General features: G+C 35.7%; 1 protein-coding gene across 1 annotated transcript in view; it reads left to right on the top strand.

Annotated features, from left to right (window-relative positions):
* The window catches only part of PAN3 (PAN3 poly(A) specific ribonuclease subunit homolog (S. cerevisiae)), a 155,601-nt gene that overhangs the window by 78,140 nt on the left and 60,859 nt on the right, over positions 1 to 16,602 (top strand). Inside the window, exon 6 of the mRNA XM_006894072.1 lies at positions 7,080 to 7,227. Within this exon, the coding sequence (XP_006894134.1) occupies positions 7,080 to 7,227 (148 nt within the window). The remainder of the gene's footprint in view (positions 1 to 7,079; positions 7,228 to 16,602) is intronic.

The following is a 16,602-nucleotide window of genomic DNA, read 5'->3' as shown; positions in this document are numbered from 1 at the left end:
TTTTTTCCCTGTCCTACATAGAAAACACAAAGAGACAATAGAAGAGAAATTACAGAAAGGCCAAGAGCAATCATGGAGAAAGCACATGTTCCGAGAGGCTGACTTCCTTGAAGTTTTCGCCTCAATCGGGTGATTTTGTCACGCAGACTCCCTTGGAGTTGGTGTGGCAATGCGGCATTGCATCTCCACTACATACCGGTGAGAATGTCTGAAATATAAAAAGACTGAACAGAGTTCATGTGCATGCAAAGCAGCATTTGTTGTCTCAGTCAGCTCTCGTGACCATGTAAAATAATACAACCTCTTTTCACAACATCTCTTAAAAAGTTTATATACGTTTAAAAGGGATATATGAGTAGGTATTATTGTCATGACAGGAGTCCAGAATGAAGGCTGCATAGTGGAGTGGACTTGAGGGTGAGATAATACATAACAATGAAAGAATCTTTCTTTGACTTTTCAAAGAGAAGAGCAAAAGAGGGATGGGGGGTGGCAAGGTTGGGCAGGGTGAAAAGTGCAGCAGTGGATGAATGGAAATCCAAAGTCTCTCTAAACTTTCACTAAAATTAAGAAAAAAAGTTAATGTACAGGAGGAAGAGGGGGTAAAAATGTGCAACAATGAATTAATGAATGAAAATCTAATTTTTATGTAAACTTTAGTTAAAATTACGATTAAAATACAAAATTTTCTTAATATTTATATACATAAGGACAAATACTGTTATAAGACCATTATTGTAGAAATAGATAACTAGTAAAATGTGTATGAGGATAAAAGGGGGAGAGAGGGACGAGCAGAGGAGGGGTGAAGAAAAAGAATGTTTCTGTACTTACTCAGTATATATATCCAAACCATTCCACTGCAGGGAATTCACTCAAGAGTATTGAAAATATATACCTCTACAAATATTTTTTTAAACTCTTAATCCATAGCAGTAGCTAAAAATGTAATGTACATGTCCATCAGGTGGGAGAATAAAACAAATTATTATGTTTTACTATGATCTGAAGGGCCTAGTTTTACCTTAGATTAGGTGTTCTTTACTCTCAGCTCCAAAACAATCCTTGGAGTAATTCAGGCCATTGCTTAGGGACTTCCAGGCCACAGCTAAGAATTTGTGCTGACTAGACCAGAATAGACTCAGCTGGCCTTAGGACACATGATTTAATTTATTGGCGCTTACAAGACTGGTCAGTAAAAGCCTGGAATTCTAAGGCTCAAAGTGGTTTCTAGTTGCCAAGAACATCTACTAGGATGAGGGTAGCATATCCTTTGGAACATGGAAACTCTGTGTTGGGAACTCATGTCTCAAGGTAGGTGTCTCATATGTATAATTTTGTCCATACCAAATATATAGAGTACTAAGTATGTGGTAATCTCTGACTTCTGTGAGTTTTCTCAATGAATTAGCTCAGAAAATCCATTTAGGAACCAGTCAAGTCAGCAAGTAAGTAGATATGTGCACTATTGTGACTGGTAGCCTGAAGGGCTTGTGGAAAACCAGCCCTGAATTTGTGGCCAGCAGGGTCAGTGGCTACAGTGTGTCATGGATTCCACAATTGCCCATTTAACTTGTGAGCTGTGTGAGGTGACTGGTGACGGGGATGGAGAAGTGGGAGTGTGAAGACCAGATCTACATAATTTTTTGGATTTGGATTTGTTGATCCTGACCGCAAGCTGGGAAAAGTAGGTCAGCAAGAGAGGAAGACTCTCAGTGAGATGGATGGATTGATACATTAACTACAACAATGGGCTTGAGCATGATGGAGATTGTGAAGATGGCACAGGGTAGAACAAGGTTCTGATAAGTGGCTCATAGAGTTGCTATGAGTCTTGGTGTGATAGTACCTAACAACAACAATTTTGCAGATGTGAATTTAGAAAAACAACAACAACAACCCCAGCATGATTAAATCTTAAAGATGCTATTGAAAACTAACAAAAAAAAACCCCAAAAAACAAACACCCCAAACATACCTTAACTCATACATGTATACACAGAATTTGTTTCTGTAAACTCTTTGTGTTACTCAGTAGTGACTGAAAGCAAATTGCATTGTCTGAGACCAGAGGAGTGAAAGGAGAGAGAGAGGAGGGAGGGATAAAAAAGACATTTGATGATTATGGGTTATCTTAAATAGGGTAATGGTTTCATGATGGTACATGTATGTTGTTGTTGTATACTGTAGAGAACCGACCTAAAGCTGGCCTTCCAGTGGGTTTTCAGAAGCAGTTAATGGCATGGGAAGCAGTTAATTGCCCATCCTTCTGCTGAGCAGCTGGTGGCCTCAAATCACGTGCCTTCAGGATTGCAGCACAACTTCTTTCCACTAGGCCAGCAGAACTCCCTGTGTGTATATTAGAAGTTATAAAAATGTGCATATTAGATAGATGTAGTGTATTGTATGTGTGTTATACCTCAGGAAGGATTTTAAGGAAGAGTCACCAGGCTGTGTTTCACTCTTTGAGAAGTAAAGATTATACTTTTTAAGTTGCCATCTGAACAGTGATTTCAAGAATGACAGTAGATTTTAAAGCAAATGACTAGACTTTTTTTTGGTTTATTTCTATTCAAAAGGGGTAGAGGTACTAGGGATCATATTACGATATTAGAAGATGTTATCAGCCTGAAGAAGTTGTGTAAAAAGACACAAGGCCACATGGGGATGGCCATAGCCATCCTTGATCAACTTCACAAAGGAGAACTGTCCATGTCCACAGCATCAGTAAGACAAAACCAGTTCCCATAAGGTCAGACATGTTTCACCTGCTCCCATAGCTCTTTCCACCCATCTCAACACCAATCTTACTGCTTTTCTGGGTTCAAAATCTGATATGATAGCTCACAGAACCGTTCTGGGGAAGTCAAAAGGTTATAATCTAGATTCATAAGAGAATACAGTCAAGTGAGCTCCAGAAATCTGCACTCAGGCACCTTGAGCCTTATGGCTTCAGGCCAGTGTTCCCCAGTTCTCATTCCTGCCAATATTGGCTTCCTTCTACCAGTTGTCCAACAAAGTCCTCAGCCTTTTCTAATACTGGCTGTACACTCAAAGGTCCAATCTCAGGTCAGGTCTCCAATTCAGCTATAGGTCTTGCTGCTGTAGGTATAGCTGGAAGAAGAAGGCTGTCCTACATTCTCTTGCTTCTTGTTCAGTAGTGCAACCCCTTGCTGTTGGCTTGTTGAATTCAGTGACAAGACTAGTCAATCCTGTTGTAGATTGTTGAGACTGGCCAGTCTTTTTGTGGATGAGCTAATATTCTATTTTTATATTCTCCCTCATCTACATAGCAAAGTCAAATCATAGCTAGGAAAAGTTACTGAAAGATAAACTCCACAACTTGATAAAAAGCACTTGATTTTTTTTTTTTTTAGTATGAAAAATGAACTGTAGATTAAATGTATTGAAACCTGGGTACCTTTTTGTTTTTATGTTGAATTTACCTATATTTGACTTGAATGAACTTTTTAAAAAACAAATGTTTAGAGCTGAAATGAGTGAAAAGTTAAGACTTAAAATTATGCATAAAAAAGAGGGAAATGCTTAAAATTAGCAATAGTTAAAAGGGAAATGATAAATAGAAATGAACATTTACCTGTGTTTTGTAAAAACAAATATTAAGGAGACATAGCTTTGTTTTAATGTGATCTTGATTACCTCTTCTGTATTTTTTTTCTCAGAATGAGCTGCCATAACATGTTCAAGGTCCATCCTTTTTTCTGTCAGAAAGCTTTTACATTATTTTTAAGTTTCATATATTGTAGAGAAATATCCAAGTTATTATGGCTGATACTTTTAAAAAATGTTAGCAGGAAAAAAAGCCCTCTAGGTTAAGTATTTGTCATTACTACCTTTGATACACCTAATGGTTTCTCTGGTCTAACCACAGTGAGTTTTTGCTCTTCATTCCTGGTCCCAATCTCCTGTTGGACTTTGCTTTGCACCTACATCCTAATGATCTTTTTTTCTGTTATTTAAACCTTTTCTTTATTTTCAAATACAAATTCCCAAACCTCTCACTCAAGGGGAGGGACACGCCCAACTTAAATCTAGACAAAGAAAGAAAGGAGGTGGTTTTTAGGGTGTGTGAAGGAGGAGAAAAAGTAGGAAGGATTTTAGGCCCTGGTATCTCAGTTTTAAATTTAAATTCATTGTTGCATAAAGTTTTGGCATCTCTGGTCCTTGTATATCTCAGAGTTGCAGTTTAATGTCTCAGTTTAATAGTCTTTGAAAAGAAAACAACTTTAAAAGCCCTGTAATAATTTGATGTAATAAAATTTTATGTGCTGTGCAATTTGTTGTAGATTAAACGTCCCTATTTTTCTGTTATAGGATCACTTTAGACATTCACATTAATTTAAGGTCGAGTTTAGTTTTAGAAACTCACCTTTCAACTCAGAGTGATGGTCATGGTGACCACCTTTGGCTTCTTTTTCCTTAGGATGAAATGAAAGGGAAACTGGGTAATACCTATTTCTTTGTAATATGCTGCAAAGATTTTCATGTTCAGATAAAATTTTTTCTTCATTAACTTTGCTGATAACCTTGTGCATCTCTGTCCTTAAACTTTCCGTCTCTTTTAGCCATTCTGGACCCTTTTACCATGGGTACCTCATTGCTTTTATCTTGATCTTTGCATTTTATCTTGATAAACTCAGCATTAACTGGTGGGTGGCCTAGGGGTAAGAAGCTGCATTGCAAACCCAAAAAGGTACACAGTTTGAATCTGTCAGCTGCTCCATGAGAGATGGATGGGCAATTTCCTGTGCATTTTACTGCCTCTGAAAACCCACTGATGGGTTAGCTATTGATGGTGACTTGACTGCGTGCAGCAACAACTGGTACACTAATTCACTTCAGAGGCACTTGTGATTCTACTAAATAGCTATTTGTCTCCTCCTAACTAGGAATTTGCTCTATCATTAAAATGTATTGGCTTAGTTCTACTTTGGGAATCACTGAGTTGCTAAATGTTCAAAAGAGAGAGCTCTTAATTGCATAGGAGTTGCACTGCTAACCAAAAGGCAGAGCCTGGTTTTAAACTACCTGCTTCTCCATGGGAGAAAGATGAATAATCGTCTCCTGTGTGGTTTACAGCCTCAGAAAACCTGCTGGAGGGTCAGCTATGAATTGTTTTCAGCTTGATGGCAGTGAGTGAGTATATGTTCAGAGAACATGCAACCATTTTGAAAACTTAAGAATTTGGAGGATGTAGAAGTATAGAAGGAGCTCTGATATTATAGTAGGTTTCATGTTGTGCTGCTAGCCATACAGCTAGCAGTTTGACTCCACCAGCTGCTTCATGAAAGAAAGACGGGCAGTTTCTTCCCATAAAGATTTACAACATTGGAAGCCCAGTAGAGGATTGCTATGAGTTGGAATTAGCTGGTTGACGGTAGTTTTGTTATGTGCCTTCAAGTTGAAACTGACTCCTCATTGACCCTCCAGCTAGTTTTCAGAAGCTGTATATAGCACAGGAAGAGATTTCCTGTCTTTCTCCTGCCGAGCAGCTGATGGAGTCTTTCGGCTGGCAGTGAAACTTCTTACTGGTAGGCCACCAGAGCTGTTGTTGTTTAGATATGTGTAAATAACAGGTAAAAAGAATAGATATAAAATATTTTTAAAATAGCTGAAAATTAAAAAAAAATATATATAAAGATATTCTGTTGGAAATGTTGGCTTTACCCTGATTTTTATTTATTTGCTTAGTTTTTCAGATTTTCTTTTGTTAGATGAAACAATAGGGAGGTTTAGTCACTTTTAGCTAGTATATGTTGGTTAGACTTAGATATAGCATGTTCTCTTTATCTTATCACTTTGTATTTATTTTTTAGTTGGCTCACAACTGGTAATATTTTTGTTACATACTTTAAAGTAGGCTAGTCTGTTGACTTTCTACCTTCTACACTCAGTATTTTGAACTCTGACTTGGCAATTTAAAAAACACTTCATCATAAAGGAGGATATTGCTCTTGTGTAATACAAGAATTACTTTAACCTTACCTTTCTGTTTCCTATGAAAACTCTGTTTTAAAAGATCTTTTATCAGTGTAAAGTGTTTTTAAGATGTTAAAAACTCATTATGATGAGCACAATATGCTGTAAGCCTGGTGTGTATATGTAAAATATAGGCTAAACCTCAAGTATACTAAAATTTCCCTTTAAATTATTTTTACTGTTGACACTGTTGGATGTTGAGTTGAAATTATGTTATTTAATGTTGACTTTCATTGAGTTTATCATATTTTAGCATGGAGAATTTAAAATGATTGGTACTTCACAAAAATTTCTAGGATATTCAGCTGTTGCATATGAATAAATTATAGACTGTTTATGACTCTTTGATTTGCCTTCTCTTGATACTGTGGTAATTTTCAAGTCCAAAAGGACCATGCTGTCTGAACATACACAAAGATATGATATAGTGTAACTGAAAAAAAGAAAATTTCATGTTATTTTACCGTAAATTCTTTTTTATATAACAGAAATTGTATGTAATACTTTGTAAGGACTGAAGTTTCCTATTTTGTTTTTACTTTTTTGTGATTCCTCGCACATTTGTCCTATTTTCCAGTGCTTTTCTTGCCTTTACTGTTACTTAAGTATATGGCACCATGTTATTGGGGGAAGCATCTTAAATGCTTATATAAAAAGGAAGTGATTAATTTTGGAATATAGGCATGGCTCTTATGGTAGTAGGAGTGGTTTAAAAATATTAAATTGGAAACTTTTTGGCTCCGTTTTCAGGTGATCTTACCCCCTTCAGTTTCTTAAAATTTATTAGTTAGGACACTTGACAATAAATGGATATCTTGATGAGAGACATTTTACTTTTCCTGGGGTTAAAATTCTGCAAATTAAATAATTCAGTAATTCAAGGACTCAGATTTGATGATCAAATTTCTTTCAGCCACACCAAAAAGCAGACCCAAAAATACTTAACAAATTCTCTTCAGAAAATATTTAGCTCAGATAATTATCAGTAACTAAAGCACTGTGGAATAATGCCTCGTAGATTCAGATGACTGTTTTTGGACTTAAAGTGTGTTAACTTACTATATTTGATTTTTAAATAGACACCAAATCCTACTGCAAGCGAGTTTGTCCCTAAAGGAGGATCAACCTCCAGGCTGAGTAACCTGTCCCCGTCCAATATGTCTGCCTTCTCTCAAGTGTTCTCTCACCCAGCCCTGGGAAGCCCCACTCCTGCTGGATTAGCACCAGGTAAGTTGAGCAATTTGTTTCTAGTGAGATCCAGATGTCAGACCTGTGAGAATCATTGGCTTTTAATCACCTACCACAGAAATAACATATGAAGTGATTCATGTTCTGAACACCTTGTCAATTTTACGCTTTAGTTGTTGGCACTGTAGGCCAAATTTATACTTCACATATCTAAAGCAGAATTTCAAAACCTGTGGAAATGTTATACAAGGAATTATAAAAGCACAGACTTGAATTTAAAGGAGAAAACATTTCTTTAGTGTTTTTTTTTAAAAAGAATTCGTACCTGGACACTTGCGCTTCCTTATTTGTTATCTGTTCTGTGAAGCATCAGCGCAGTCACCCTATGGGGAGACAGTGCTTCCACCTCTTTCTCCTGGGTTTACTCAGAAAGTGGAGGAATGGGAACAAATGCACCAAGACACCAGGGACCCCTTGAAAGGTCAGTGACTCTTTGAAGGATCTTTTTATCTTCAAATTCATACAACTTTTATGTTGTACTTCAAAGATGTTTCTTTTAATGTAAAAATTAAAAAAAAATTTAATAGTATAAAAAAAATGAGAGAAAACACATCACCCATCCCCATTGCCTTCTCCCTTGATAAGTTATGTAATGTCATGTGATTATGTAAGTGCTGAGTGGGTTGTAAGGTACTTGAGCTGCCCACACTGTTTGCGTCTAGAACCTTTACCTAGAATGCCATTACTTGGTCTTGGACAGTTCCAAAAACAAAACCAAAATGAAATATTATGCACACCAAAAGAAAGCCTATAGACATAAGCCTAGAACAACTGTATTTTTATGCAAATATGTATTATGTAAGATTCATAAAGAGTATGTGTCTTGATTTTTCAAAAGCTGATGAAAAGATATTAGCTTAATGCCCCTATGAAAATATGTTCGTTTCAGGGAAGGAACAAACAAACTTAAAAGGCAAGCAAAAGATATTTGCATTAAAATACGCAATTACATCAAATAAATGATTTTGATGCTTTAATCTAAATAGAGAACCTTTTTAGCAAAAGTGAAAGAAGATAAAATGGCTTCTAGGTTAGTATATGAAGCACCATAGGCAAACTGAGCTTATGCTTCCAAGATTTTTACAGTGCCTTCTTTCCCCACGACTCTGTCCACCTCCTTGCTTAATTGTCCTTCTGCTCTCATTTCCCACCTCAACTCTGCTGAGCCCCATATCTACCTTTAATGTGGCTCTTTTTAGGTTCACTTACGTTTATAAACATTTCCCCTTCTTCCCTAGAAAGAAGTGTCAGAATTAAACTGTGAGTAATATCCCACTATCTCTTTTCTCCCATTGAGGTGTGTTCACATTGTTTTGCTTGAGCATAATCTACGTGCCAGCTATTCACCTAAAAATTCATAGAGATTATTCAGACTTCTGATATACCATATTTTTATTCAAATCACACAAATGCTGTATGATTTTTTGCAAATAAAAAATTGCAACCTCTGTCACATTAACGTCGCATATTCTATGTTTTATGCCTGTGCACATTATTTATGGGTACATTATATGCAAATATCTATCTGTATATATAGGGTCTGTCTGTAAGAAGATCAATAAACCTTTTCAGTGGTCCCAGCTGGGCATCACAGTTTAAATTCAGGGTGAAAATAATGAACTTAAAAATGAAAGTTTAAAATTTTAGGGGAGCTCTGGTGGCCTAGTGGCAAGGAGCTGCAACTACAATCCCAGAGGCACACGGCTCGAATCCACCAGATGCTCTGCCGGGGAAGGAGGGACAATCTCCTCCTGTACTAGTCAGATCTGATTTGACGGTACATGCACACAAAAATAAAATTTTAAAAAAAAATAATAAAATTTAAAAACTATTTTTCTACCTAGGTCTAACATTGCTTCCTATTAAAAAAAATAATTGTTCTTTGTAACCAGTAGAAATAGGTCAATCAATAGATAGCATATTAAATAAATTCTTGAATTCTTTATAAATATGAGTTCAGAATTAATGAATTCTTTATAAATATGATTTCAGAATTGTTCCAGATTTATTATTTCTTCACATTTTCTCCTTTTGGCTATTGATTTCATGTTATCTGGAGATGAGCAAAAGGGGATAAAAAAACCACATCTTGCTTCCATTTAGAAAACTATTTTACCAAAGTGGCTTATTTTCAAAGACATAATGTGATGAGATACTATTAAGAGACTTTAAAAATTCTTAATGCCTGTCCTGTTGTCCATTATTTCCATAAATGTTTTGTTTTTTTCAAAGGATTCGGAATGATTTTTTTTTTAATTATTATTAAATTTTATTAGTTTCAGTGAACATTCACAGGGATTCTGGGCTTTCACTCCTTCATTGCCGCACCATTCTCTCCACCCTCCTCCCCAGTTTGTTCTTCTTCCCCGCCATCCGAATGTCTGTTTTAATTGTCCAATTGCCACAGTGCTTGTCAAAGTCAGTTCTGATTAATCTCCTTTGTCGGTGTCTGCCATACTATTGGTTTGTCTTTAAGGTTTCTTATATTAAGTTTTAACTCATTGATCACTTTAAACTGTAGAATTTTATTTTCTCTTTTATTTCATCTCTAACCTAGAAATTATTTTTGATAATGTGCCTTTCAAAAAAAAAGACCCTCAGCTTTGATCATCATTGCTGTGGTGTTAGAACTGACTCATAGCTGACTCTCCAGTGGATTTTAAGCTACTCTAAATCACATAGGAGGAGATTGCCCATCATTCCCTTGACAAGCATCTGGTTGGTTTGAACTGCTTGCCTTTGGGTTGCCAGTGCAGCTCTTTTAGCACCTTTACCTGTAAGGCCATCAGAGTCAGTTAGAATAATATGATTTTTATTATTTGTGGTAAAATTTTATACTTTTTGGAGGCCAAAATTGTGAAAATTATTTGAGCAAAGTTGAGGGTTTTGGATGTCCTCAAAATTTTTTATGGTAGAAGCACAGGGCAATTCATGATACAGAATAAGTCTTAATTGAATAAAAATTTTTTACTTTTTTTTAATAAAAATTTTTTTTAAAATGTTTTGATCACTTAAGAAAATGGAGTTGTGTTAATTTAGTAAATTTTAATGGACGATAACCTAAACATATTAAAAAGACTTTAAAAATTGATAAACAAAAAAATTAATAAACGTGTAGTACTTGATATTTCTGAGGAATAAGTCACATACCTGTGTTATTTTGTCTACATTTGAAAAATCAAGGAGTAGTGAACTTAGTTGTTTTACATACACTTAGCTGAAGGACAAAGCTTTTTTCTTAACTGTTTTCTGTAAAGGTAATTGTAAAAATGTTTTGAATATCGTACTTGAGTTTTACTGTCTTTGAGAACTTCATCTAAATTTATTTGCCTCTGATTTTTATTTGTAAATAAGCATCTTTTTTTTTTGCTTGTTACAACTTGTAGTCTCTCAGAATCAGAAGTTCAGCGTTCTCTACATTCTCCCAAATTAAAAACTACTCATTTTAACATATCCTTAGAAAAACATTTATATGCCTATTTTGTTTCAATTTGTAAGTATGTGTTTCCCTACCCCCATTACTGTTCTTATTAGTCTCTCAGAGGATCATAACAACACCCCCAATTAAAAATCATTCAAGACATCCTTTACAAAAACTGTAACCCATAGTCTATAGATGATTTTTCTAACACCTTTTGCTTTATATCTTTATTTTCAGAAATTTATTTATAAGTAAATACATGACATAGTCTTTCACTTTTTGTGCTACAAAAAGTAATGTTAGGGTTATAGAATAAAAATCATAGAATATTGAAGAAAGAATATTGGTGAATATTCTTTGACTAAAATTTTTCCTTGATAGTAGACTTAATAAGCTGAATCTTAGTGTACTTAAAGTTCATTAACCTCAGTAATAACACATTTACTCTACTAGGGGAGGGTTGAATGTTATTTTAGGAGTGGTGGCAATAGGTGCACATGTTTCTGAGTAGTGTCCTGATGTATTTTCTCCTGGCTAACTGTACACTTGTGACCAGGAATTTGAGCATCTCTTTGCTGTTCAGTTGTGTGTGGCTATTTGAGAGAAACACAGGGGAATTGTTGGCTTGTAAATGAGAAACAGAATCTTAACTGACTTTTAGCATTTCCAAAACTTCATTCTTTCAGGATGAAAACAGCACAGGTTTTTCCAGATGGTCTGCTGTATTTTATTACGAATTATCATGGCAAGGGTTTTATGTTTGCCTTGGGAAGAAACTCTTGTTTATTCTACCATACTTGGCATGATTTAATTACTGTCCTTATTTAAATTACTATATTCATTTATTACCAGTTGTCTAGAGTTCTTTTAGTTTGTGTTTACAAAAATAAAGCAAAATACTTAATGTTCTTGGATTCAGTTTTTCAAATACTAATACAATTGATGGGTAAAAATGGTTAATATTAATTTTTTCTTTAGCTTGTGGAAGGTGTTGGGAAGCACTAGGAGAAACAAAAAGCATAATATTTAGCATTTTGTGTATAAAATTAAAGCTTTTGCTATTATACTCTTTCAAAATAGAATCATTTATTTTTCTAATATGGAAGGAGATACCTATCACGTAATGTGCAGTGGCTTTTGCAATAATTGGATATGGGTCATTGATCTGTTTGGAATCTTGGGGCATTATTTAGAAGTAGACTTCTCATAAATCATCACCAAGTCTTTGATTGGTCACCTTGATGAGACATTTCTTAGCTAGCAAAGCCATTCCAATCTCCATTTAAATGATTTGAAAAATAAAATGACATTGTATGCTGTAATTATATCTGTATTCTGTTTTCTACCTATTTGTCCTCTTTCCATCTTTTGTGTTAAGTAGACTAAACCAGAATCTTTTCTTCATGATAGTAATCTCTGAGGTATTTTTTAAATACTAATCGTCAGTACAGCTGTATACTGAGAGAATGATTTCAGTAAAATTCGCAGATTGTATCAGTGAAATGAGTTATAATGACAGGATATTGGTGTGAGTATGACATAATAAATGTCTTAGTTCATTTGCTGACTGTATTGCCACTCAGCTGTCTAGTAAAGACTTGAACCATTGGAAAAGTAGTAAACTCTACTGGTAAGGTGAAGCTATGGTTAATACTTAAGGCCATATTTAAATTTTTACTATGCATCTTGGTTTCTTAAAATCACTTAAGTAAAAAAAATTCCACAGAATCGATCTACTACTATATTTTAGATTTTTTAAAATGTTTTAAGTGATATTATTGAAAATAAACATTTTAAAATACATGTATATTTCCATAGCTCTTAAAATTTATTCTGACTTGTAGGACAAGGTGGTTTTCTTTGGAAATAATTCAAAGGTCTATAGTTAAATGAGATGATGATGATGGTGATGATTATCATCTTTTCCTTTTTTTAAATTTTGTTTTCAGGTTTTTCTCTTGTATACTTTTTGTTTGTTTTATTCTCGTATTTTATACTGGTATATTTACACAGTTTGTAAACATTGTTTTTCAAACTGGATATTTCTCATTTCCTTAACTCCCCAACCCTCTCAGTTAAATGAATTTTGTGGGACAATCTGTTTTTCTGTAACTTATTTGATACCATTAATATAAGTAGTTTAGCACTAAAATAATAATTGTTTTAATTATAGATCTAGATTTCATAAGCAATATTAGAGATCACTTAAGAAAATACAAAGTTATTTTTCATCTAGTACCTATTGAAAATGAAGAGGAAGAAAGATGGGAAGTCTCTCCCTGTATGAAAAACAGCCTCAGAAATCCCCCTGGAGAGTCAGCAGTGGGTTGATTCTGACTTGAAGGTCTACAGCAACAATAGGTTTTTACTTGTTTAACTAAACTTTATTTTGTCTTGGTAGAAAATTTAGTAATCTCTGTTTATTAAGTGTAGTGAATTACAATGATTCAGTAAATATCTTTGATGAAATTCTAAAAACTGCAGATGTTCAGAGTATATAGATGAGTAGTAAAATGAGGAAAAGAAATGTGCTTTTTTAAGAAGCTTAGGTGAGTTATGGTGAGAGCCTTTGTATGTTTTGAGGCTCTGAACCATTTATTTATTTTTTTTTTAAATTCCCAGGTACCTGTCGGGGCCTGGGTTTCAGCTTTCCACACTATGGCAGTGGGCAACAGCTCTGGGCGCTGACTATCACCGGTGGCTATGGATGAAGTCACAGGCAATTTTCTGCCAGCACCAACTCTGAACCATTCTTAACAACTAATAAAATATTTGTAAATAGAGTGTTGTGCCCACTTTCCCCCCAGTAGTAAACAGTAACTACTATGTTTTCAGGTATATTCAGTAAAATCACTTCTCTCTTACTAGGTTGTCTAGTTAGGGGCTTACTTTTTACATGATAAAATAAATTACAGGGGGAAAAAATTACTCTAGATACTATTTTATGGTTGAGATCAGTGATTCTTAAGGCTTTTTGTGAAGGTGGGCTTTCTTTTGCCCATAATACTCAGCTAGTTTTAGAAAGTGGCTGCTCTGTTTGTGCCTCTATGTAGATATAGGTTGGTATCCCAGTTACTATTCCTGGTTGTTGTATTGCTGAGCTATAACTTGGTTGAGGGTGTCTGCTTCTGTATTCTTAGTTAGAAGTTTCATTAACTGAGGCAGAGTGGATTGTGGTGGCTGCCACTGGATTGGAGACCTGCAAGGAAAGGCTCCTTGTAGATAAGATTCTCCTGCTTGTTGATTTCTTGGTAAATGTCTCATTAGATTTCAGTTCCTACTGTGACCTTTGTGGTTAATCTTACTGTATTGTTTATCCTAATCCTTTCACTGGGGGTAGGGACTGGATGGCTATGGTCTGGGGATACTTGGACTGTGGGGCAGGTGCAGTGCTGCCTTTGGGCTGCTTACATTGTCTGTGTCTCAGGCATTTCAGAGCATGGTGCCAGTACTACTTCTACTCAAATAGCCATGAGGCTCTTAGCACATAGCTTGATTCCTGGGTTTTAGCTTCCTTTCTAGAAAAGAAAAATCAATTATTTTATGTCTTTTTAATGTAAATATCTATGTTTTATAACTTGTGCATCTTTTGGAGATACAGACAGATGTAGAGAAAGGAGAGGCAAGGAAAGCATGTATAAGTTATTAATGCTGTTGAGTTGGTTCTGATGTTTAACCACCCTGTATACAATGGAATAAAACACTGCCTATCCTTATAATCACTACAGTGTTTGAGCCCCTTAAATTAGCCCTTGTGATAGTTCATTTTGCTGAGGATTGTTCTTTAACGGTCACCCCCATTTTGCCAAGCTTGGTGTTGTCCTCCAAGACAGGGCCTTTTCCAAGGATTCAGCTGCAGTTCTTATCTGAATGTGGGAGTTAGAAGGTTTTCTTTTCAACCAGGCCAGTTTCTTTAATCTGGTTCAGTAGTGCTTAGTATATTATAGGCATTCAGTATGTTAAAGTGCTTATGGGAATCAGTGAATTACTATGCTGTTTGTGGTACATGTCTAGGTAGGCATGCTCTACTAAATCTGTAGTAAAGGATTGATAGCATCGATTGATTGATAGCTATCTGAGTGTGTTCGGATTTTTTGATATTGTTTGTTGTTTAAGCTTCTCTTTCTTGTTGCTATATGCCATCGAGTTGGAACTAACTCATAGCTAACACTCCATTGGGTTTCCGAGGTTATAAATTTCATGAGAAAAGTCTTCCCATCTTTCTTGCTGGGAGCTGCTGGTGGAGTCAAGCCTCTGGAGAGGTGCAGCCACCTGCAGAGCACACCACCAGGGCTCTTTGCCTAGACTAGTAGGATGTTTGCATAGTTTTGGTTGGTTAAACCATTTTCTAAGCTACGATGAGTGTACTCTCAAAGTGTTATTGCCCACCATGTGTACGATGGGCGGAATGTAGATGATAGTACCCTTTGGGAGCAGTTTGTTTGTTTTTCTTCTGCCTCTGAAAATCCCCTGGAGAGTCATTTTCATTGTACACCACAACTGCAATCTTTACAGAAGATGGCCACTCCTTTTCCTCAGAGCACCTGGTAGATTGGTAATACCAGCCTTTGGGTTAGCAGTTGAGCACTTTGATCAGTGTGCTACAGGGCTCTTTAGTAGGACATAGTATCCATTAGTAATTTTATTACATATATTTTTCAGAAGACTTGAAAATTGTTTAAGCAAGCACTGAAACTATTTAGTTTTAAATCTCTTGGTGTAGTAATCTATCTTTCATTTATAGATGGTGGTAGTGGTTGTTAATATGCCATTAAGTCAGATCCAACTCCTAGCTGACCTTCCAGTGGGTTTTTCAGAGGCTATAAATTACATGAAAGGAGGTTACTAATTTTTCTGTCAGGGAGCAGCTGGTAGTTTGAACCATATGCCTTTGATTTGGCATCACAACTCCTTATCCAATAGACTGCCACTGTTGTTGGGTACCACTGAATCAAGTACAACTCATATTGACCCTACAAAGTCAATCTGAAACCTGTCCTATCCTGTGCCATCCTCACAACCACTCAGACCCATTGCTTGAGTCACTCAGTCAACCTACCTGGTGGAGAGTCTTCCTCTTTTTCACCGTCCATCTACCTTCCTAAGCATAATGTCCCTATCTAAGGAATAACCTCTCCTAACAACATGCCCAAAGTATGTGAGACGAAGCTTCATCATCTTTGCCTCCAAGGTGTACTCTGGCTGTACCTTTACCAGGACATACGTATTTGTTCTTTTGATAGTTTATGGCGTCTTCAGCACTCTTCTCCAACACTGTTACTCAAAAGCATCCATTCTTCTGGCATCCTTACTCATTCTTCACCTCTAAAAATGCATAGCAAGTAACTGAAAAGACTGGCCTAAGTCAGGCCATCTTAATCCTCCAACTCACATCATTGCTCCTCAGTAACTTGGAGCAGTCCCTGACTGCAGACTTTCCCAGTGCGGTACCTCTCCTCATCTCTTCACTACTGATACCAAGTGTCCACTACCAGAGCTCCCTTAATTACAGGTTACATTCTGAAATGTATATACTTTAGTTGTTACATTGAGATCAACTATATTGTTACTCATGTGAGAGAAATAAGACTCATGTTCTTAGTAGATCAGTCAACATTTTCTTGAAGTTAAATTTTAAACTTAAAAGTTGTAAACATTTTAAACTTGTAGTGTTATTAGTTTCATACTTGTTTTCCTTCATTGGAAAGCTAGAATTTAAATTAACATTGTTGACTAATACTAATCTTCCCTTTTTTTGTGTGTGTGTGAATTTCTAAAATTAATGTTCCTAATCAAACACATTTGTTTTGGACTAAGTTTTTTCTTTCTAAGGAAAGCTTATCCCAATGAATAAAGGATATTCATACATCCATAATCATTTGAGAAGACAGAATGGATTCCCAAAAGTTGTATTTGGTAGCTAGCACTTTTTC

This window comes from Elephantulus edwardii, unplaced genomic scaffold (genome assembly GCF_000299155.1).
Source record: "Elephantulus edwardii isolate Elephantulus edwardi_28Jun2011 unplaced genomic scaffold, EleEdw1.0 scaffold00134, whole genome shotgun sequence".
Taxonomy (NCBI): domain Eukaryota; kingdom Metazoa; phylum Chordata; class Mammalia; order Macroscelidea; family Macroscelididae; genus Elephantulus; species Elephantulus edwardii.
This window is presented reverse-complemented; position numbering and strand designations above follow the sequence as displayed.